Raw genomic sequence first — 21,973 nt, 5'->3', positions numbered from 1 at the left:
TATGTAAACATTAGCATCAAACTGTCAGCAAATTATTATATAGTTAATACATATTCAAGTGAGCTACTAAAAACCATTTATAAGTCAAACCAAGCAATTTAAACCAATTCGGTCTAACAGAAGGACAAAAGAATAAGAAAGGATTGAAAGAGTATTACCCAAAAACAGATCTATCCTCAGTCTCTTAAACATGGTTAGCCCAAATTGTTTTCTACTCAAAATGGAAATTTTTTTTTAATTAAGAGAAAAGTGAATATACACAGAACTAGCAAACGCTTTTCTTGCAATGCATAATAGTGTATGTTTGAATAAACTTCTAGTCATTCTGCTTATATTTCTGTAATATTCTAAATAATTTACCAAAAAATATCCTAAAATTATGATTCTGACTCTCAAACTATGAAATATCTAACATCTAGCATTAGTTTCCAAGCTTTACTTTGGCCACTAAAGCATTTTTATTCATTACTGTCAAGTTTTTGGAAGTAAGGATCTAGTACATGTTCAGGATATTATCAATGGGGAGAAAAAAGAAAAAGTATTGACTTAAGTTAACCAATTTGTCAGAATAACAAACCAGAAAAGACACTTTAAAATAAACAATAAGTAACATTAGAAAAGAAAAAATCTTGGAAGAGTCTCAATTTTAGGCCTTGATTTGGATCACAGAAAACTGATCACAAAATGCCTACTAATCTAGATAGTGCAGCATGAGCTGGAACATTCAAATGGAGGATCACTTCCAATAATAATGGGTGCAGCTTGTCCAGCCAGCAAGCCACTCCTTCTACCTCCACGATAACTATCTAGGAGAGAAAATTATACCAGTTTTATTGAAGTTGTAAAAATTTCTAGAAGTATTTTAGTTAAAACTCTTACCACATAAAAGGCACATCTTAAAATGCACACTGAGAATTTTTTTTATGGTTTTTATAATGTTCAAACAGGTTTATTTAAAAACATGAAATTTTTGAGAAATACTTTCTTGTTTACTTATACAGATAGATCTGGGGTCGGGGGAAGCATAAAATATTTTAGGAAGGATATTTAAATGGAGAAGCACATTACCACTTAAGCTCTACTATTTGCACTGTTCCTGCCAACTATAATTTTCTTCATTTCTTACAAAACATATTTTACTTTATAATAACAGCCTTTTAAAGGCTGTAAAATAACATTCAAAATTACCTTTTACAAGCTGTGGCCATTCGGTGACATCAGGGTGATCACAGCTTTGAGTCACTGATTAAAAACAGGTAGTCACACCAGTCTAGCTGCTAACTTGATCTGAGCGTAGGTTTAATAACTCTAATAAATTAAACAAATCTTTAGTTAGAACACTTTAATATAAATCCAATTCACTGTTCAAAAACTTATCTTCAAAGCTTCAAATCAGGTGTCAATTCAACATTCATCAGAAGAGTAATTATTATAGAAATGCTTTTAAGGACTATTTTCCAGATTTTTTTTTCCTTAAATGATCTCTTCACTTGATAAAGTGTGGTGATAATCTCTTGTATTTTTACAGAGTGTTACAGTTTACACAGCACTTTGGTCAACAGTGTCTTGTTTGAGACTCAGGACAACTTCAGCTCTACCTAATCAGGGCAGATACTATAATAAGAATTTAAGGAAAAAACAAAAACCAAAACAAATTAAGCAGACTTAGAGTGATTAACTGACTTGCCCAAGATTTTAGAATTAGTGTTGAAGCTAGGATTAAAACTCAGATCTACTGACTTCCTATCTAGGGTTAGAATTTTTTGGTTTGATTTAGTTTTTACTATACAGAGTTTCCTAACTTCAGTGTATGCAAAGATTCAGAATATGGATTGAGATCCCACTATTATGGCAACTGTTTAAATGAGACTAACAGTCATAGAGTTTTCCAGGTAGTCAAATGCTTAATGGTTACACACACACACACACACACACACACACACACACACACACACACACACCCAAAGTCTAGTCCTACCTACTCTACATTAAGTAGGGTAATCTAACAGCCCAAACCCCTTGGGTACTCCATGAAAAAAGCGTTCTATTCTTTCTCAGCCATAAATCCACTAATATTCAATTCCATAAAAGAGACTGGCAAGATACAAAAACATGTTCTCCTCCCTCAACCTAGTATCTTTTGATCCCCTTACTTGGCTTTAGCACAACTTTCTTGATTGTCATGGTTCAAATTTATCAGGCATCCTAATCCTATATAGTTCTGGCAAAGACATACATCTGAAATATCCCCGTATTGAGAACTCATTTTGTGCAACTAGTTTTTCCTCTATTTGATTTCCCTACCAAACTGTATATCCAGGCCAAATCCAAAAAGTGAACTAAGGAAAAATGAGAAAATTAAGAGGGAGGAAAAAATACCCTTGATAGTTGACACCTTTCCAAAGTGGCAATAAACAACCACAGAAGGCGGTTACCAGCATGGACCCAGAACCCAATATAAAATAGTAAGGTATCTGAGAATACCAAGAGAAGAGTTGAAATATCAATCTTGAGTCCATACCTCTACAGCAGCCTATGAACTTGGGCTTCAAATTCAGATAAGGGTGAGGGTTGGCCTTAGTATATACAAGTAATTTTAGGGAACTCCAAATATATGGGACTTATATGCCCTGGACAAAACAATCCAATTTTCTAGACTTCCCTATCATAGCTACCTGTCTCCTTATGAGAGCCTAGAATATTCCTGAGTTTACATGAGAAAAAGGCAATGGCATCCCTGAAATGAACAATGTTCCCTCTTGGGTTCCCTCTGATTTCAGAACCCCCAAAGAAGTCTAACTTTCCAACCTGTAAACATAATATATGAGAAAGTTAAAATACCTCGAGTGATCAACTGAGGTAAATTAATTCATTAAAGAGCTATTTGTATTTTACTGAGCCAAGTTCTCTCTACTGGTCCGCTTTTATATGAGGTCCAGTGTTTAACAGAGCACAAATAGGGTCCAGAGCCAATCTAGATTCAAGTCCTTGTTTGGTCACTTACTAGATGGCAACTCTTGGGCAAGTTGTTTAACCATTCTGAGCCTCATTTCATTCATAGAGAGAAGTAAGACAATAGTAGTGTCTATTTTAGAGGGCTGTCCTGAGGATGCACAAACCAACATATTAAACTGCTCAGAACAGTGCCTGGCACATAGTAAGAGCTTAACAAATGGAAGCTATTATTAACTCACAACTTAACAGCCAAACCTGTCCCCTTCAATCTTCTCATGCATAAGATTTCACTTTTCACAGCATCCTAACCTCTTCTAATTTCTTTCAGAATCTCATTTCTGTCCCTTATAGTCTACCTGGTAGCACAGTGATTTACCACCTAGCACAATGCTTTAAAAATAGCAGGCACCCAAATTTGCTGAAAATGTTTCTCCTTATTCTAACTATGACATTAAGATATGCATGCATTTTGAATTCCAAAAAATAAAACAGAAACATACCATATTTCGCCAAACTTCTGAGGAGCTGGTGAATTGTAAAATCAGGTTCTTACAGATTTTTAACCTAAAATATAAAACACCTCACTCAATTCTTTTCACATAGACAACTGGATAAACTAAAAAAAAAAATCTTCCCCAAAATTCATTTTTTGTAATGTTTATGAATATCCAAAAACATACCAAGAGACAAGTGTCCCTAATGCTTTTGCCAGGCTGCATGCAAGGGTGGTTAGACAGGCCCTGTTCCCTGACTGCTTTCCTCTGGCAGAGCCATGTTTCCTATATTCATCCACAGAGCTTAGAGTCTGCCATTTCTTTACTCTTCCCTCCCTCCAAAAGGGCTGAAAATACATGAAAACTGTTTGACTGTATGCCTCTAATTCCTTCAGATACCTATAGCAATTTAGCTATAGGTAAATAAATGTACCTAACATAGCAGATGCTCATAATATGTAGCATCTTAACATATTATGAGCATCTGCTATATTAGGTATATTTACGAGCATCCGTCCACTACCCCCTAGATTTGCAGCCTTGGGCAGGTTCTTTCATATCTGAGTCTCAGGCGTCAGGTTGTTGTGAGTTTTAGAGAAAATGTTTTATAAGTATGTAGGACAATGCTACCTGGCACAAAAAAGGAGCTCAACACATGGCAGCAATGATTATTTCCTAAATCAAACATGTAACATGTCTATCAAAACTTAACTCATCAAAAAAAAAAAAAAAAAAAAATACCCTGACCCATCAAAAACCAAATTCTGAGCTTAAAACATGTACCCAAATAATCACTGTAAATTCTTAACTCTTTTGCATTTCTCAGTGGAATAAGAACTGCAGTCTTTTAAATCATTTCCTTTGATCATATATGAAGAAACCAACTCCCAAAGATTAGGAAACCCACAGGAGGTCGGGTTGGGGCAGGCCAGGGTGACTCATTCAGTTAATCATCCAATAATTTTGGCTGAGGTCCTGATCTCACAGTTTATGGGATCAAGGCCCACATCAGGATCCTCGATATCAGTGCAGGGCCTTATTGGGATTCTCTCTCCCTCTCTTTGGCCCTCCCCTGCTCACTTGTGCTCTCTCAAAATAAAATAAATATACTAAAAAAACACAAACAAAAACAAAAAAAAGACACCCACCCAGTGTTCTAGGTTGATGGTAGAAAATGAATACACAGCATATATTTTTTATATTAAAAAAGTTTTAAGATCTTAGAGAACCAAGTCTCAATGTATTCAAAATAGACTCCACTAGAGAAATCTGCAAAAAATGGGTATTTGACCTTTACTTTCAGACTGTGATTCGGTGCATAAAGTGGGGGTGCATGAATCTGCATTTTTAATACACATTTCAGGTGACACACAGATCCAAATGTGAAATACCTTGCTTTAGAAGATTGGGAACACATAATCATAGGAAAATATATCATCAAATCTAGAGTGATACAGGATAAGAGAAACTGTAAGCCCCAGAAATGTTAGGTAGTCTCTGTAAATTTAACCATTAGCACCCTAATACAAGACTTAGTACCTTTATTTTATTTATATCTGTGTGCCTCTCCAGAAAGCCCAGTCTAATAATCTAAGAATAAAAACGTAATCTACCCTTTATCCATCTACATTCATCTGCCCCTCTAACATTTTCATTTACTCTTAAAATGGTCCATCTGTTAACCCTCACACTCTATATATGCACACCACCTATATACATTATGTCTATATATTATTACATTTGTTATGTCCTTCATCTCTTCAATAGCCTATTTCCTTCATTTCCTTCTAACCTAGGTCAAAACTTAATTTCACAGACTACCTTTTCTATCGTTTTTTTGTGTGTTCCCTCAGCACTTCTTTGAACAATGGTTATGATGTCTTAAATTTATGGGTAAAGCTACTTGTTGAAACTCTTAAGCTTTGTAAATTTATAAATCTCACAACTGACCAAAGACTGTCCTCATCCATTCTGTTGTTAGAACAAAATGTTTAAATACTGCTTTCATACCGTACTCTCCACATAATCCCCTCAACTCTATTAACCCCTGAGTACCAGTTCCTTATTTTCTTCCCTTTTAACTGCTGGAAAGACCTGAAAACCATTATTAATTATCTCAGCTGCTTATACACAAAACCTTCCACCTACTGACATTTTTCTTACAGAAGTCATCATCATTCCTGTGTATTCTAAATCCTGTGGCCTCTAATCCTATTTTATCTCTGCAGCACTTCACACCAGTACTCACCTTCCCTGGCTTCCATAATGCTGTACCCACCTATATATTCTTCTACCTGTGACAGCAACTAGGTCTTCTTCTAGTTCATCTTCCTACCCCTCATTCTTGGCCACTAAAGTTTCTTGCACTAGCCCCTTTTCTTAACCTAAATTAATTCTCTGTGCAATGCCATCCATTTCTATAGCACCCCTATACTTTGGACCCAACTCTATATCTTTAAGTCTCTATCTCTCAAGTTGTGATAAGCCTGCTACTCTCAATTACCACTGATACACATGCACGCCTGAAGTATCATTAGCATATAATCAAACTCCATTATTTCCCAAAAAATCACTCCAACATGCCCAATCCTGCTGTCCTTCTAGATACAGAATGAAAAAATTGCTGCCACTCTTTATTTTCTTCCTCTCATTTTTATTTAGCATAACCACGGTGTGGGTTGAAACTTGTTAACCTTCAAATTCTTAATCATTCATTCAAAAAATGTCTGCTAGCTGAAACTAATACAATGTTATACATCAATTACATCTCAATATAAAAAGTGTATTAGAGTTTGAGTGCACATCAAGTGGATAAAGACACAGTGGTAAAGAAACTAGACATAATCTCTTGTCCTCATGTGATGGGCAAAAGGGGCACAAATAATAAAAACCACAATAAATAATGTAATTGCAATACATAATTGTGTTGTAAAGAAGCACAAGATATGGTAAGTGCATATAGAGTTCTGACAATCTGGGAAAACAGGGAAGGCAAAAAACCACAGAAGCACCCTATGACCCAATAATACCGTTCCTCAGTAGATACCCAAGAACCAAAAATATAAGAACTGAAAGCAAGGACTTGAAGAAACATTTGTACATCCATATTCACAGCAGCATTATTTGTAACAGCCAAAAGAAGGAAGCAACCCAAGTGTCCAGTGAATGAATGTTTAAACAAATTGTGGTATTTTTACATACAATGAAATACTATTCAGCCTTAAAAAAGGAAAATGATACATGCTGTAACATGAGTAAGCCTTGAATATATCACCCTACATGATACAAGCCAGAAGCAAAAGGATAGATATTGTATGATTACACTTACATAAGTAGCTAGAATAGTCAAATTCTTAGAGACAGAAAATAGAAGAGTGGTCACTAAAGGCTGGAGGGAAGGAGAAGGTAACAGGAGCAGGGGAGAGTTACTGTTTAATGGGTACAGAATCTGAGTTTGGGACAATGAAAAAGTTCCACAGATGAGTAAGAGTGATGACTGCACAACAACATGAATATACTTTATGCCACTGATCTGTACACTTAAAAATGGTTAAAGTAATGAATTTTATCTTACGTACATTTTACTGTACAGAAAAAGAAACTATGATGTGATACCACCACACACCCATCAGAACATCTGATACTTGAAAATATCAAATGCTAAATGCAAAATGATAGAACAATTTGAAAAACAATTCTTTATAAATCTGAACATAAACTTGTCATGTGATCTAGTAATTCCAATTTAAGGTTTTTACTCTGCAGAAATGAAAACATGTTCACAAAAAGACACACGCAAAGTGTATGTTTATTCACAACAGCCTAATGCTGGAAAAAATCTCAATGTTCACCAAAAGAAAAAAAAAAAAAGAAAAATGAATAAGCAAACTGGGGCATAGCTGTACTGCACTAAAAAACAAACAAAAAGTGATAAATACAAAATGGAGGAATTTCAAATACTTGTTAAAGGAACAAAGTCAAAGAAAGAAAAATATATAACTTATGACACCATTTATATGCAACTCTAGAAGAGGCAAAACTAATATGCAGAGCAATGGTTGGTTACCAGGAGCTAAGAGGGAGAAATGACTAGGAAGAACATTTTTGGGGAGTAATTTAAATGTTCTAGTTCTTAACTGTGGTAGCAGTTACAGGACATATATGCATGAAAATACATCAAACTGTACACTTAAAAATGGGCATACATTATTGGATATAAATTATACTTCAATAAACTTTTTTTGGTTTATGAAAATGTAGCATATAAAAAGGTGGCATTTTAAATCAGTGAAGAAAGGATCCCTTAACTGATCTAGAGAATTGTCTACCCAAGTGGAAAAAAAAATAAAAGGTAAATATGTGTACACAATATCCAAGGACATGCCAAATGCAATACAGATCTAAATCTAAACAAAACCATATACAAAAAAATAACTCAAAACAGATGACAGACTTAAATACAGAGCTAGAACTACAAAACTCTTAGAAGAAAGTAGGCATAAATCCTTATAACCTTTAGATTAGGCAATGGTTTCTTAAATAACAACACCAAAGACAACAAAATAAAAATTCATAAACCGGACATTTAAAACTTGGGTGCTTCAAGATAACAACCATAAAAGTGAAAAGAAAACCCACAGAATGTGGAGAAATATTTGAAAATCATGTATCTGATAAGAGACTTGTATCCAGAACATATAAAGAATACTTAAAACACAACAATAGAAAGGGGCACCTGGGTGGCTAAGTCAGGTAAGCGGCTGACTTGATTTCAGCTCAGGTCATGATCTCACATTTCATTAGATCGAGCCCCACATGGGGCTCTGAGTTTAACTAACAGCGTGCAGCCTGCTTGGGATTTTCCCTCTCTCTTTTTCTGCCATTCCCCCACTCTCGTATATAGAAGCTCTCTCAAAAAAAAAAAAAAAAAAAAAAAAAAGTCCCAATTAAAAAATAGCAAAGGATTTGTGCAGATCCACCCCCAAAGAGGGCTAATCAGCACATGAAATGTTTCTATCATCATTAGTCATTAAGCAAATGCAAATCAAAACCACAAAGAGATACCTTCACACCCATAAAAATTACTAAGATAAAGGGACAATGAACGGAGGTAGTGCTATCAGAAAGAACCTGCATACACTGCTGAGTCAACTGTAAAATGGTGCAGCCACTTTGGAGGACTTTGGCAGCTTAAAATGTTAAACATAGACACCCTATGACCCAGCAGTTTCACTTCTAGATATATACCCAACAGAGCTGAATATATTATGTCCACACAAAAGCCTATATATGAATGTTCATGGCAACTTGATTCATAATAACCATAAAGTGGGAACAATCCAAATAGTTATCAACTAACTGAATAAATAGTGCATATATTCATAGCATATTATTCAGCCATAAAAAAAGAATGAAGTGCTGTTGGGATAATAAGATTCTAAAATCAGCCCTGGTGGTTGTACAACTGAGTATACTAAAACCCAAATATACTAAATACAGTTATTACTAAAACTGAATTATATGCTTTAAAAGGATGAATTGTATGGTATGTGAATTATATCTCAATAAAGTTGGGAATTATAATACATTTTATCTACCTGCATTTGCTCACTCTCAAAAATAATTCTATGCACCAATATTTAAGGGGGGGGGGGGGGGATGGGAAAACCAACCAGGAAATACAAGAGGCTTTCTGGAAATACAGAAATGTTAGAATTCATGGTTTTATGATTTATGAAAATAACCTAACCCAATATTTGAAATTGATACTATTGCTGCAAATCTAGATTGTACAGTTATATATAGGAGTAGGTAGGAGAACTCTGGGATCACAATTACTGTGTATTGGAAAAGAACTGAACTCTCTAATGGCATTTAGCCTCCCCCTCCCTCTGGGTTCTGTGAACAGTTCATAAATTAAATAAGTTATGCTTATTTACCTACCTGAATAACTACAAAATGTACATTCCTGATTGGCCAATTTTCCCCCTAATAAGGTACCTTTACTTAAGTGTTTTGTTACATGGGTTAGGAGTAGATCAAGTGTCATCTATGGAAATCTTTTAGAAATTCTAAATTACCAGATTTATCTCAATTTCCTGGCTTTAAATATGAATCACATATTCTGGTCAAGAATTCTATGATCTGAAAATAGAAGCAAATGTGACACATAGTCCAAATGACAGTATTGTGAAATTTTCCTCCAGGTTCTTTCTGCACTATAGTTCATTTGAGTTCAATCTTATATAGTGTCTAACCTAAAATTAAACCTAGAATTATGCTTTCAGCCTATTTTATGCACACACACCAAAAAATGACATACAGTACAAGACACTGAAATAACTAAAGGTAGGTGGGTTTTCCTTGAAATAATCATGAACATATACTTTCACATTTATTATTTCCTCTGCATATCAAATGTAGCCCCTAAACTCAAGTATCTGGCATGCTGGGGAGCTTAGTCGGTTAAGCATGCGACAGGATTTCAGCTCAAATCACAGTTCATGAGATGGAGCTCCCCTGTTGGGCTCCGTGCTGACAGTGCAGACCCTGCTTGGGATTCTCTCTCTCCCCTCCCCTGCTTGCGCGAGCTCTCTCTCTCTCTCAAAATAAATACAATAAACTTAAAAAAAAATAAACTCTAAAATCTGATTCAAGGATAACAAAAGACCACTGGCTTCTAATTTAACTTCAAAGTGCTTTTAAGAATGCTTACTACATATAATTTTAATTACATCTGCATCTGTTAAAAAAAATTGAAAATTGTTCTAAAGACTATACTTGAAGGATATAAAACGTAAAAGTTGAAGATGTTTAATTTTCTATTAATATCTAGTAAAATACCTCAAAGTGGCCTAATTATATTCTTTTGAGCAGTTACCAACTGGAGTAGTATTTTTAGATCAATTAGTACATGAACCTTCATTCATTCACCCAGCACAAATGCCTGAATGTATACAATTAAAAAAAAAGGGGGGGTGGGGAGGACATCAGGATGGCTTAGTTGGTGGAGTATGAGACTCTTTACTCCAGGGTTGTAAATTTGAGCCCCAAGTTGGGTGTAGAGATTACTTAAAAAAAAAAATAAGATCTTTAAATAAGTAAAATTAATTAAATAAAACAAAATAAAATAAAATAAAATAGAGAACCATTTACTTTTATCATGGAGTCATCAAGTCAGGATTAAAGAATTTATTTAATTGCAATTTGAGATTATGTACTTGCTCAGGAAAAGCAGGATTCAAAAACAGCACAATACAAGGAAACACTAAAACCAATGAGTGCAAGGAGATTCTCAGGGAAGGCTTCCCAGAGTAATATTTAGGAATATTTAGCAATATTCCCTGAGACCTAAAGAACAGGTGAAATTTGTTGTCTGTATTCCAGGAAAATTGAAATGCACTGGCAAAGACTTTGACACTAGAAAGAGGTTAGACAGCTCAAAAAACTGCAAAGGTCACTACTGTTAGATGGCTCTGAACAATGGGGACTGAGGAGAAAGATACAGCTGTGGAGGAGAAAGATACAGCTGTGGAGGAGAAAGAATCTAGATTATGTGAGACTTCCTAGACTAATAAAGGATTCTGAATTTATTCTAAAAGCAACGGAGGGGCGCCTGGGTGGCGCAGTCGGTTAAGCGTCCAACTTCAGCCAGGTCACGATCTCGCGGTCCGTGAGTTCGAGCCCCACGTCAGGCTCTGGGCTGATGGCTCGGAGCCTGGAGCCTGTTTCCCATTCTGTGTCTCCCTCTCTCTCTGCCCCTCCCCCGTTCATGCTCTGTCTCTCTCTGTCCCAAAAATAAATAAAAACGTTTGAAAAATAAAAAATAAAAAAAAAAAGTAACAAGGTTAAGACTTATTTTTAAACAATCACTTGAAAAGACAGAATTGTTATTTGTTCACAATAATCCAAAAGAATTACAAACAATTAGAAATGATGGAGTTCATCCAAGTTGATGGTTACAAAATCAATACCAGCAATAATCAAATGAAATAAAAAGGATGCTATTTATATTGCAAAAAAAAATTTAATCATATACCAGGAATAAATTTAATAAAGCATGTGTAAAAGGCCTTTATGAAGAAAACTGCAAAATACAGAAGAATCAAATAAATAGCAAGATAAACCGTGTATAGTCAATGCAATTCCAAATAATATCCCCAAAGGAATTTGATAAAATAGTTTTAAGTTATGAAAGAATGAAAGTCTAAGAGTCAAGATAGTTCTGAAAATTAATAAAGGGGAGGCCTGGAATCCCAGATTTCAAAGCTTAATATAGAACTATGTGAAATAAAAAAATGTAGTACTGGTGTTTAAAAAAGATTAAGACAAAAAATTAAATTAAAAAAAAAAACAAACTAAAATCAAACCCAAGCATATGACAGATGACAGTAGAAAAATAATGGAGAATCAATACTTAATGTTGGAACAATTAACTTATGTGAAAAAAAAATTGATTCCTAACTCCCTCCCACATGGGACCTAAATGCAAAAAAATCAAACAACATAAACCTCTCAACTATTAGCAGACAACGTAGAAGATGGTTTCTGGAACAAAAAATACAAATCATAAAGGAAAAGGATCATGATTTTAACATCCAAAGTTGAGATTCTATATCACACAAGACACTATCACAACGGGCAACAAGTAATTTTATTCTTATTCTGTTATCTTTCACCACTGCACTGTAAAGTAAGAAGGTTGAATGAGATGATTATCAAGGTCCTTTACATAACATAAATGCTGTTATGATGTCTCACTCTTTTTGAAACACTTAATTCATAAAATATTTAAAACATAGCCAAAATAATAAAGTTCATAGCCATTTACCAACCATCCAGAGTTAATAATCAAGAAAATGCAAATTAAAATGAAGTATCATTTCGTATCCATCAAATCTACTAAAATTTTAAAATGTGACAATCCGAAGTATGGGCTAGGATGCTGGAAAATGAATTGCACATATGCTGCTGGTAAAGTATACATTGCATAATGATTTTAAAGAAGAATTAGTAATATCTAGTAAAATTAAAGTTATTCACAACCTATTCCAGGCAATTTCACTTTAATGAATCTTCCCAAACACCTACACCAAAAATAAAAAAGAAACAATCACTCCAGCATTATTAATAACAGAAAAGAAAATAACTCAAAATATCCATCAACAGTGAAATACATACATTTTATATATCTATACAATGGAGTACCATTACAGCAAATTGAATATATTAGACTTATATGCACTAACATACAGATCTCAAAAAATGCTAAGTATTTTTTTTAAAAGGAAGCTGATGAAAGATTATGTTCAATACAGTACCATTTTGTAAAAATTTTAAACATAAAACACTGTGTATATCACTTATGGATACATGTACGTGGATACAGAAGTATATACAAGAATATGAAGTATACTCAAGAACCTCAGGATAGTTATTACCTTAAGTAGAGAGCGGGTAATAGAACTGGGAAAGATTGGGAGGATGTTGCTACAATTTTAAACATGTCTAAAATAGCACTTTGGGGAATTAAATCTTGATCACTTAAGAGAAAGAAACTTGTAGGCTACAGTGCAGCCTTAATTTCTCAACATCTGATGTCAGCTAGAAATATCGAGAACACAAACACACCCCTCCTAGGAAACCCTGTCAAGTACAGCACAGGTATCAGCAGTAAAGTGGGACTGCAGTATAGGCAGGTCTTTAGTCTACTGTCCAGACTGACCCCTAGTCCTATCGTTACTTAAAATTATTTAAAGTTCTGAAGCCTAGAGGATTTTGCTCCTGATTAAACTTAGTTCATCAGCCCACAGCAGATATCCAAAAGTAGTTCTAAACTAAAAAGAAAGCAGTTCACTCATTAAGCACTTACAAATACATAAAACTGCATGTGAAAAAATGTTTATTGTTCTCATAGACTCTTCAATCCAGGAGCAAAGAAATGATTTAATTTCCGTTGAGATAAGTGACTTACCTATTCTCCTGTTGAGACCCATCTATTTTTAAGTTCACCCCTCCTTGCCTTTCATCTAGCCCAAAAGATGGAAGAGGAATTTTAGGGTGAGTAAACGGACTCCCTACTGAGATAAATGAGACCACAGGACCTTACTTTTTCATTTTGAAGATAATCTGAAATATAATACACTGGGCAATCATGGAATTAAAAGAATATACAATAATACCTGAAATGCAGAAATCTAGTTTTATGTGTATGCAAGACTAAAGTTACCCCTTTTTTTTTTTTAACATATTCTACTTAAGAGGTCTCATTTCAACACTATAGTCAACTTTTAAGCACTTCCATCCTGTCAAGCACAGTACATCCCTACCTTCGCTGCCAAACTTTGATCCATTTAATTTTCTATTTTCCTTTTCTCCTCTTTAAACATGTTGAATGTGTCCTAGTCCATTTTGGGCAGCTAAAACAAGATACCACAGACTGGGTGGCTTGTAAACAGAAATTTCTCACATTTCTGGAGTCTAAGAAGCCCAATATCAGGGTGCTGGCAGATTTGATGTCTGGGAAGAACTAGATTCCTGATTCACAGACAGCTGTCTTCTAGCTGGGTCCTCCTATGGAAGAAAAGGCAAGGGAATTCCTTGAAATCTTTTATAAGGCACCCCATTAGTGAGGGCTCTACTCTAATGATCTAATCACCTCCAGAAGGCGTCAGATCCTAATACCATTACACTGGGTGTTACAATTCCAACACATAAATTTTGGGAGGACGTAAACATTTAGTCTATAGCAGTATGTCACAAACATAACAAAATGTGTAAAATATTGAATATAAATGAAGCAGCTTAAGTAGCTACGGAAAGAAACTTTTCATTTTTTGTAAGAAACTCTAAATTTAGAACATCTTGAACAGCATAGTTTCTATAACCAATATTCAATATGATGCATTGTCAGCTCACTTCAGAAAACTAGAAGAGAAATGTTACCCAATTACTCTTTGTGTTAAATGGGATTTATCACATAAAACAGGTGCTCAAAAGACACGTATTTTTTTTAATTCCTAAAACAAAAACTTTAAATATTTAGCAAAGGTAAATATTTAATATCCTTATTTACAGCACACTATAAGGTTATCAATATTGGCACATATACACACAAAGAGTCACAATAAATAGAACCCCTAAGAAAAAAATACTGAAGGAATTATTAAGCTGAAAATACCCATATGTCTCCCTATGACCCATTAGCTTTATGTAATAAAAACTGCTGGGCATTTCATCCTTTCTCTTTCAAAGAATGGGATTATGCTTTACATCTGATAAAAGAATTTGTTAGCAGTATGAAGAAATTCCTGTAGTGGTATCTGCAGTGCTAGAAGTATCATCTGAGAAGAAAAAAAAGAACACCAGTTTTAAAGATGAAGCAAGGAAGTGACAAAATGTGACATTTGTTCAGTCTGAATGGTACATACATGATTGTTATATTATTCTCTATACTATCTGTATATTGAATTGGGGGGGGTCAGAATTTGTTCTGAATCACAAAGAATATAAAAGTAAATGGGTTAGGATAGTGTTACAGTCCACAAAAGAAATGCTAAGACTACCTTCTCACATTCAAGAGTAGAACTCTATTAGAAGCTTGAAATGGATAAGGTATCCCTTTTTTTTTTTAAATTTTTTTTTTTCAACGTTTTTTTATTTTTGGGACAGAGAGAGACAGAGCATGAACGGGGGAGGGGCAGAGAGAGAGGGAGACACAGAATCGGAAACAGGCTCCAGGCTCTGAGCCATCAGCCCAGAGCCCGACGCGGGGCTCGAACTCTCGGACCGCGAGATCGTGACCTGGCTGAAGTCGGACGCTTAACCGACTGCGCCACCCAGGCGCCCCATGGTATCCCTTTTGATACAAGGAGGCAGAAGTCATCACATTAAGAACTAACAAAGAGCTATAAGCCTGCATACCACAAAGAAACAGGTCAAAAATTTTTTTCATGTTTTATTTTCAATATAAAAGGATCTGTGCTTGACTAACCTCAACTGACCTCAGAAGGGTACTGTACGCAACACACTGAACTGTTAAGAGTTACCACATTAAGCTCCATTCTGCCCAGCCAAGAGTTTCATTTAAAGAACATTTTACCCTACTTGTATAGTAAGTGTTCAGGGTTCATATGTTACCTTCATGCTTTTAATTATAGCATAGATGCTGACTTTAATAAAGTCTTACATAGGATTCTTTTCCATGATCCACATGTGATGCCTTATAGATTCCACAGACTTCCTAGGATTGAACTTCTCGCATAATCTTATCCAATAAGAATCTATGTCTCCAAAATTTTTCCTTTGAGGTCAACCTTATGATTCACTTGCCATTTATCAAATTAACAGGAGAGGTCAAAAGTAAAGCAAATTACAGAAGGTGTTGGACTATGGATTAATAATACTGAATACATCACTAATTATTAAGATTTATTGTTTATTTTAAATGTAGTTGACAAATTTAAAATAAATTCAGACACTAAACATTTTCCAAAATAATACTTCTATGAAAGATTAAAAATGTTAATAGAGAAAAGCATGGAAATATACCAAGGTTCCAATCACCTATTTAATACTAACCAACTTGTTTTTTAGGGCAAGTCACTAAATCATACAAGGTCACTTTATTATTCCACTTTTTTGAGAATGATCACATCTGAAAAGCAATCCTTTGAAACAGACAAAGCAAGTATCACCTTCACTTGAAAGAAGTTAACAGAACAAAGGCTTTAAGAGATAAATGACCTGCTCATGACTAGAAGCTAGATGGGAAGAATGAACCCATGATCTTCTGACACCAAAGTTAGTGCTTCTTCCTCCACACCAGTGATTCTTGCTGGCTTTTGTTCACTGAACCTGCTGAGACTCTGAAACACTTAAAATTTTATATATAATTTTAGGGAGTTCACAGTCATGAAGCTTAGAATCAAACAGTTAACAACTGTCAACTAAATCTATATGCAAACAGCAATATTCCAAAAAAAGGTACTAGCTTTATTTCATTCTCAGATTGGCCTTAAACTTAATAATCTTCTTTTTGACTTATTATCCACAATGATATTTACTTGCTAAAGATAATTTAGATCAAAGCACACTATACGTAACATTTCTCAGGTTAAATGAAAATGAAAGTTAGCAGAGACTAATTATGTACTGTTATTTCATTAAAAAAATTACACAGTATCTTTAAGTGTTTTAAACATAGAATATGTTTATAGATTAATACTATTTCTATTTAGGGGCACCTGGGTGGCTCCGTCGGTTGGGCATCTGACTTTGGCTCAGGTCATGATCTCGCAGTTGGTGGGTCCAAGCCCTGCGTCAGGCTCTGTGCTGACAGCTCAGAGCATGAAGCCTCCTTCAAATTCTGTGTCTCCTCCTCTCTCTGCCCCTCCCATGCTCATGCTCTGTCTCGCTCTGTCTCTCAATAATAAATAAATGTAAAAAAAAAAAAATACTATTTCTATTTACTGTAATTTTACTTGACTTCCTTTCTAAGAAGAAAAAGTTCCATTTCCTGCACTGTTATGGTCAGAAAAGGCCCATTGATGGCATCTTGTGAAGTCATCCTTCTAATAATAGTGTAGAAAACACTCAAACAGAAGGTAAGTGTGTAATCACAAACTACTCCTCCCAAGAGGTAGGAGCAAACATGTGCCATAGGGTACAAAGAGTCCTGAACAAAGAGTCCATATTCTCAGACTGTGGTTCTGGCTCTGCCACCTAGGTGACTTTAAGAAAATCTATTTAAAGCTTTGCACTTCAATTTCTTCATGTGTAAAATTAATGGAGTAACTAACTTCGAGAATAGTCCTACTCAGGTTTAAACCTTGTATAAATCTAGAAGACAGAAGGATAATCACCCCAGAAAAATATCAAAATATTCATAGGAAACTGCCAATTTTTCTTTTTTTATATATATATACCCATTCACACAAACAAACACACTATGTGCCAGATCTTGGGTGATGGAGAGAGAGGGACCAAGATATAAAGATATGAAATATCTCACATATGCCAAATAGTGGTAGAAAGGGGTAAAAATAATAATCTTTAGAATAGCAGCTGCGGGTGGAAAGTGTTGAGCCCAACAGAACTGTCCTAAGATTAGAAGAGCACAGAAGAATGAGGCTCTGTTACATGATAGGGTTTCACAAAAAATGGGATTAATATGGACAGAGTAACTAGACTATAAGCTTCCGAAAGACAGAGACATGATTTTTGTCTTTGTATCCCTTACACCTAACCAAGCTCATAGTAGGTACCCAATAAATGTTAGCTGACTATTTACTACTTCATTAACTAATTCATCCATACTCAAGTATGGATAGTAAACTTTCTGGTAAACACTAGTAGGAGTCCTTGCCCTTAAAGAGTGAGTTCACAGGTAGTGAGAATGAAAACATGTAAAGGATAACATGCTAGAGTTCCCTGTATGTAAGGTGCTTTGAGACCAATCAGAAAAACTGGGTAGAAAGACTTCAAATGATAATACTTATTAAGGGCCTATGTGTTAGGCATTTTACAAACTTTAATCCTCATTAACAACTCTGAGTTAGTTTCACCATCCCATTTTACAGATGACAAAACTGCAGCTCACCAAGACCAAGTTAACTTGCCAAGATAAGACAACTAGGGGGAGCCCTGAATTAAAAATGGGATCTAGTTCCAAAGCTGTTTTCACTGTACATACTGTAATGTCTTTGAATATATTTTATCTTTACATTTCCACTGGGGGTGGGGGGGTAGGGGGCTGAGGGAGCAGGAACTGTCAAAATCCGCCAAAACTCTATTATCCTGAATTAACCATAAAAAGAGAAAATTTGTGTTCATTCATAAAAATGAGAAAACTAATTCTTATACAGCTGCATGTGTACTTAATATAAATTGTCTCTACATTCTGACCAATACAAGTTTAGGTCTCAACAAAAATATGCAACGTGACTGAAGAACATAACCAATAATCATTTAAGAAAATAAGCATCTGTAGATATCTTTTCAAGTGCTTGGGTTGAAAAATTTAGGTATGATTCATAGTTTTGGATTATTCCAACGACAGCTTATTCGAAACAGCAAATTATTTCAGATTTGTGGGGGAGAGGTTTGGAGGTGAGAGAGAAGGGATAATTTTAAAAATGACCTAAAGTTTAAGAAATACAAATGATTAAATGTTAAATGTCAAAGACACTGTAAGTAACCAATTAATCTTGTTAAATGACCTGGACAAGTGGGATGAGAATGTCTTCCTCTCAATTCTAATTAAGTATACTTAAAAAAATAAGTCATGAAAAAGATGTACAATTTAGGAGACATAAAACAAAAACAGCTTACAAAACCTCTGAAAAGGAATCAAAACATTGTAATTTTATCTCTCTGTAAAGTTAAACTCCTCAGGAACTAGGCAATGTCTAGACAATTGTGTACACAACACTTAGCACATTAATGCTAGTTAATAAATATTGACACAATAAGGCTTTCTTAGTTTCCAATTCTAATTTTGTAAATATAGGGTCATTATTTCTTGGATTTATTTTTCACTTTTGCGATCATGATTACTAGTTTCTTTAAAGGGCTTCTGGGTCATTCTTTAGTTTTATCAGCACCATCACTAATACTGTATTCATTTCATTAAAAATGTGATAAATAGCTCAGATTTACAAGCAAGATCTAACTCCAAAATTACTTCAACTATACACACTGTGACAAAATTTTATTTTTATCTTCCTAAATTCTAAACTTTTTTACGATTTACACAATAATACTCCAAGTAAGAATACTTACTAGTCAGAGATATGAAATACACTTCTCATTCCTCTTGTCATTCACTTAAGATTTACTGGGTATCTACAATGACTTTGACAGGTAATTTTTTTGACTGCTGTACTTAGAAACTTTAGGTCACTTCCATTTCAGGTCCCCAGAATATTCTGGAATAAACTTCCTGCTTCTTTCAATATTGCAAGCAGTGGAATACTCGAAAATTATAGGTCATATCCATATTCTCTCATGGTTTATGGAGAGTAACTCTGGACTGTAAATCCCATATTGCCATTCGTCTACATTTTCAACAGCACCTTAGCCACTTAATAAATATAATGCCAAACAGATTTAGTAATGCTTCTATTTTAATATGCTCATAGGACGTTTTAAAAAAAATCAGAAACTAAATTATCTTTGAAGAATAAACTCAACGAGTGTCTATGTTAAAATTATTTCTAACAATTTTACGGACTAAAGCATTTGCCACATTCAATTCTGACTTTACCAACAAAACCTCAACGCCATGACGAAAAGTCCTTTTCATTTTCTCAACTGAAAAGGGAAAACAAAAAATGCCAACTGTTTGCAGGGTTGCATTTAACAGAATCTCTGGCAAACCCGGTAGAGCTCATACTTAATTTGAAAAACCCAATAACCTGTGAACACAATCCTTAGGCTTGATTTCCCTCTTCATTCCCCCTCTCCGCCAGTCCACCCCCAAAATCCCGACCCACCAAAGCACACGTCTAAACATTTTTCACTACCGGGGCAAAAACCTCGAAAACAGAGGCTTCCTCCCCTTTGGAAGAAAAAGGCCAGGCCTATTCAGCCTGGGGCCCGGGCCTGCTCCTTAAGCTCCGCTCCAAGGAAGGCCAACTCTCGACTCCCTGCACGGCCCGCCTCGGGCCCGCTCGCGTCCCCTAAGGCGACAAAACCCTCCCTCAGGCCCTCAGCCAGGACTGACAGTTACGGGAGCAGCAGCGGCTGCTACCTATCAGAGGCCTACTTCTGGCACCGACCCCTCCAAACCACGCGCCCCAACACCTGCCGCGGCGCGGTTTAGGGGCGTCCTTACGTTTGCCGAAGCCAGCCCCGCAGGGTGGCTTGGACTACAGAGAAAACGAAGGGAAATGTGACCGGCCTCCCCGGCCCAGGCCCCGTCCTCGGCCACACTGACCTGTTGTCGCCCCCGCGCCTGGGCTGTGGCCCTCGCAGAAGCGGCCGCCTCACTAGTCGTCGTCGCCCTCGCTCGCCGCCTCCGCCCGCCGCCGCCTCGTTCCCTTTCGCTGCCGCCACCGCCGGGGCTCATGCGGGACCCGCGCTTCCTTCTCCGGAGACTAAGGCCGGGAAAGGGGGCACCGGGGCCGCATAAAACCCCGCGCTCGTCGCCAGCCGCCGCTCCGCCGCTGCCTGTCCCCACTAGAGAGCTGCGGGGCCCGCCGACCCGGGGCTAGACTGTAAGCTGCTCCGAGCGCGACCCCAACCAGGAGCCGAGGGAGGCGCCGCTCCCCGAGGCCGTAATCGCTAGGTCCGCACAGATGAAGCTCAAGTCGGAGGCAGGAGCGAAAGGCGAGTGCCTGGGCCGGCAGATGGCTAAGTGGTAGCGAGGTGTGCAAGCGAGAGGAAGGCGATGTGTCGAGGTTCTGGCGGAGGGGATTCAGGCTCTGTCGTCTCCTGCAGTCACCCCGAACCCAGCGCCACCATCTTGGGAAAAACGCGGATCTCGCCGCCGCAGCGCAAGCCGGGAGGACTGGCTGGGCGGGCCGAGTATCCCAGCAGGCAGCGCGCTCCGCCCGGTCGGGCGAGGGCTCCGGGCCGGGACGCAGGAACGCGGGGCGGGGCTGGGGGGAGCGCAGGAGGACGCAGCGTTGTGCCCTGCCCCCCTTGCTGGCTCCGCCCTCTTCCTGCTTGCCGTCGTCGCCGGCGCAGGGGCTGCTGGGAAGGGGAAGTTGCTCCCGGCTCCCTGGAGTCCTACTAGGGTCGGTCGCCATCTTAGGACGGGGCGGAGAGGGCAATGTTTCCTTTGAGCCACCGCTGTTTGTGGCCCCACGAAAGAAGGGGGTACACGCCGGAAGGCCCCTGTCTCCCCAGGCGTGTTGGAGAGCCCCCTGGTCAACCCAAGTCCAGAAACGTGCTAGGACTTGGACGCTTTTGCTTTTGGTGGGGAACAAATCGGCTCTGAAAATCCGCCGAAGGGTGGGTGGAGGGGGCCTTTGATAGCTCCCAGCCCCTCTGCAGGGCTGAAGCCTCCGGATCCCAGGCCTTCGACCCCAACCCCTTTCTGTCCAGAGCTGCCTCTAAATACTGCAGAGGTAGCCCCAAAGTGTGAGCCAGCTTTCAGGGATCCAAGGTCATCTGCTTAGGTCTCTCGGCAACACTTTGTCACTAGTTTGCTAGAATCTGAAAGCCAGTCTCGCAGTTTTGATGTTTGGTAGGTTGTTGATAAAATGAATGTGGCGTCTTGGTAGACATCAGCTGGATGGATGCTAATTTTGACCCATATGACAACACATTTAAACCCGTGCGTCATTTTTAGTACCAAGGTCACCATTTTATTTAAAAGGGATTTTTTGTGGCTCTGCGACACTTAAACTAGCAAAGCTATAATGGAATCACTAGCAATTCATAGTCTTAACGGCTTGCAACTTTGCTAAGCCCATAGAATACTATATGAGATCCCATTCATCTAGTATTCAAAGGATTTTTTAAATCAACAATCTTACATAGCACTGTATTTAGCTGTCATTCTTAGAACGTTTTTTTCT

At 37.1% G+C, this 21,973-nt stretch overlaps 1 protein-coding gene across 8 annotated transcripts in view; it reads right to left on the bottom strand.

Annotated features, from left to right (window-relative positions):
- Positions 1–20,763, bottom strand: part of UBE3A (ubiquitin protein ligase E3A) — a 95,136-nt gene extending 74,373 nt beyond the window's left edge. For 5 of the 8 annotated variants that reach the window (XM_086711335.1, XM_086711343.1, XM_086711337.1 and 2 more), the window contains exons 1-3: positions 20,386–20,763; positions 3,456–3,519; positions 1,189–1,308 (exon numbers count right to left, since the gene is read on the bottom strand). Coding sequence is in view for 1 of the 8 variants with exons in the window: in XM_086711340.1 (XP_086567466.1) it covers positions 1,189–1,208 (20 nt within the window). In the remaining 7 variants the exon portion in view is untranslated. Of the gene's footprint in view, positions 1–1,188; positions 1,309–2,379; positions 2,447–3,455; positions 3,520–20,385 lie in introns of those variants that run through there. The other 3 variants (XM_086711341.1, XM_086711336.1, XM_086711342.1) reach the window with 3 other exon arrangements.
- Positions 20,764–21,973: the final 1,210 nt, after the last annotated feature.

This window comes from Puma concolor, chromosome B3 (assembly GCF_028749965.1).
Source record: "Puma concolor isolate L17-30 chromosome B3, mPumCon1.1.hap2, whole genome shotgun sequence".
Classification (NCBI taxonomy): Eukaryota; Metazoa; Chordata; class Mammalia; order Carnivora; family Felidae; genus Puma; species Puma concolor.
Note: the sequence above shows the minus strand (reverse complement) of the source record. Positions and strands in the feature narration are given on the sequence as shown.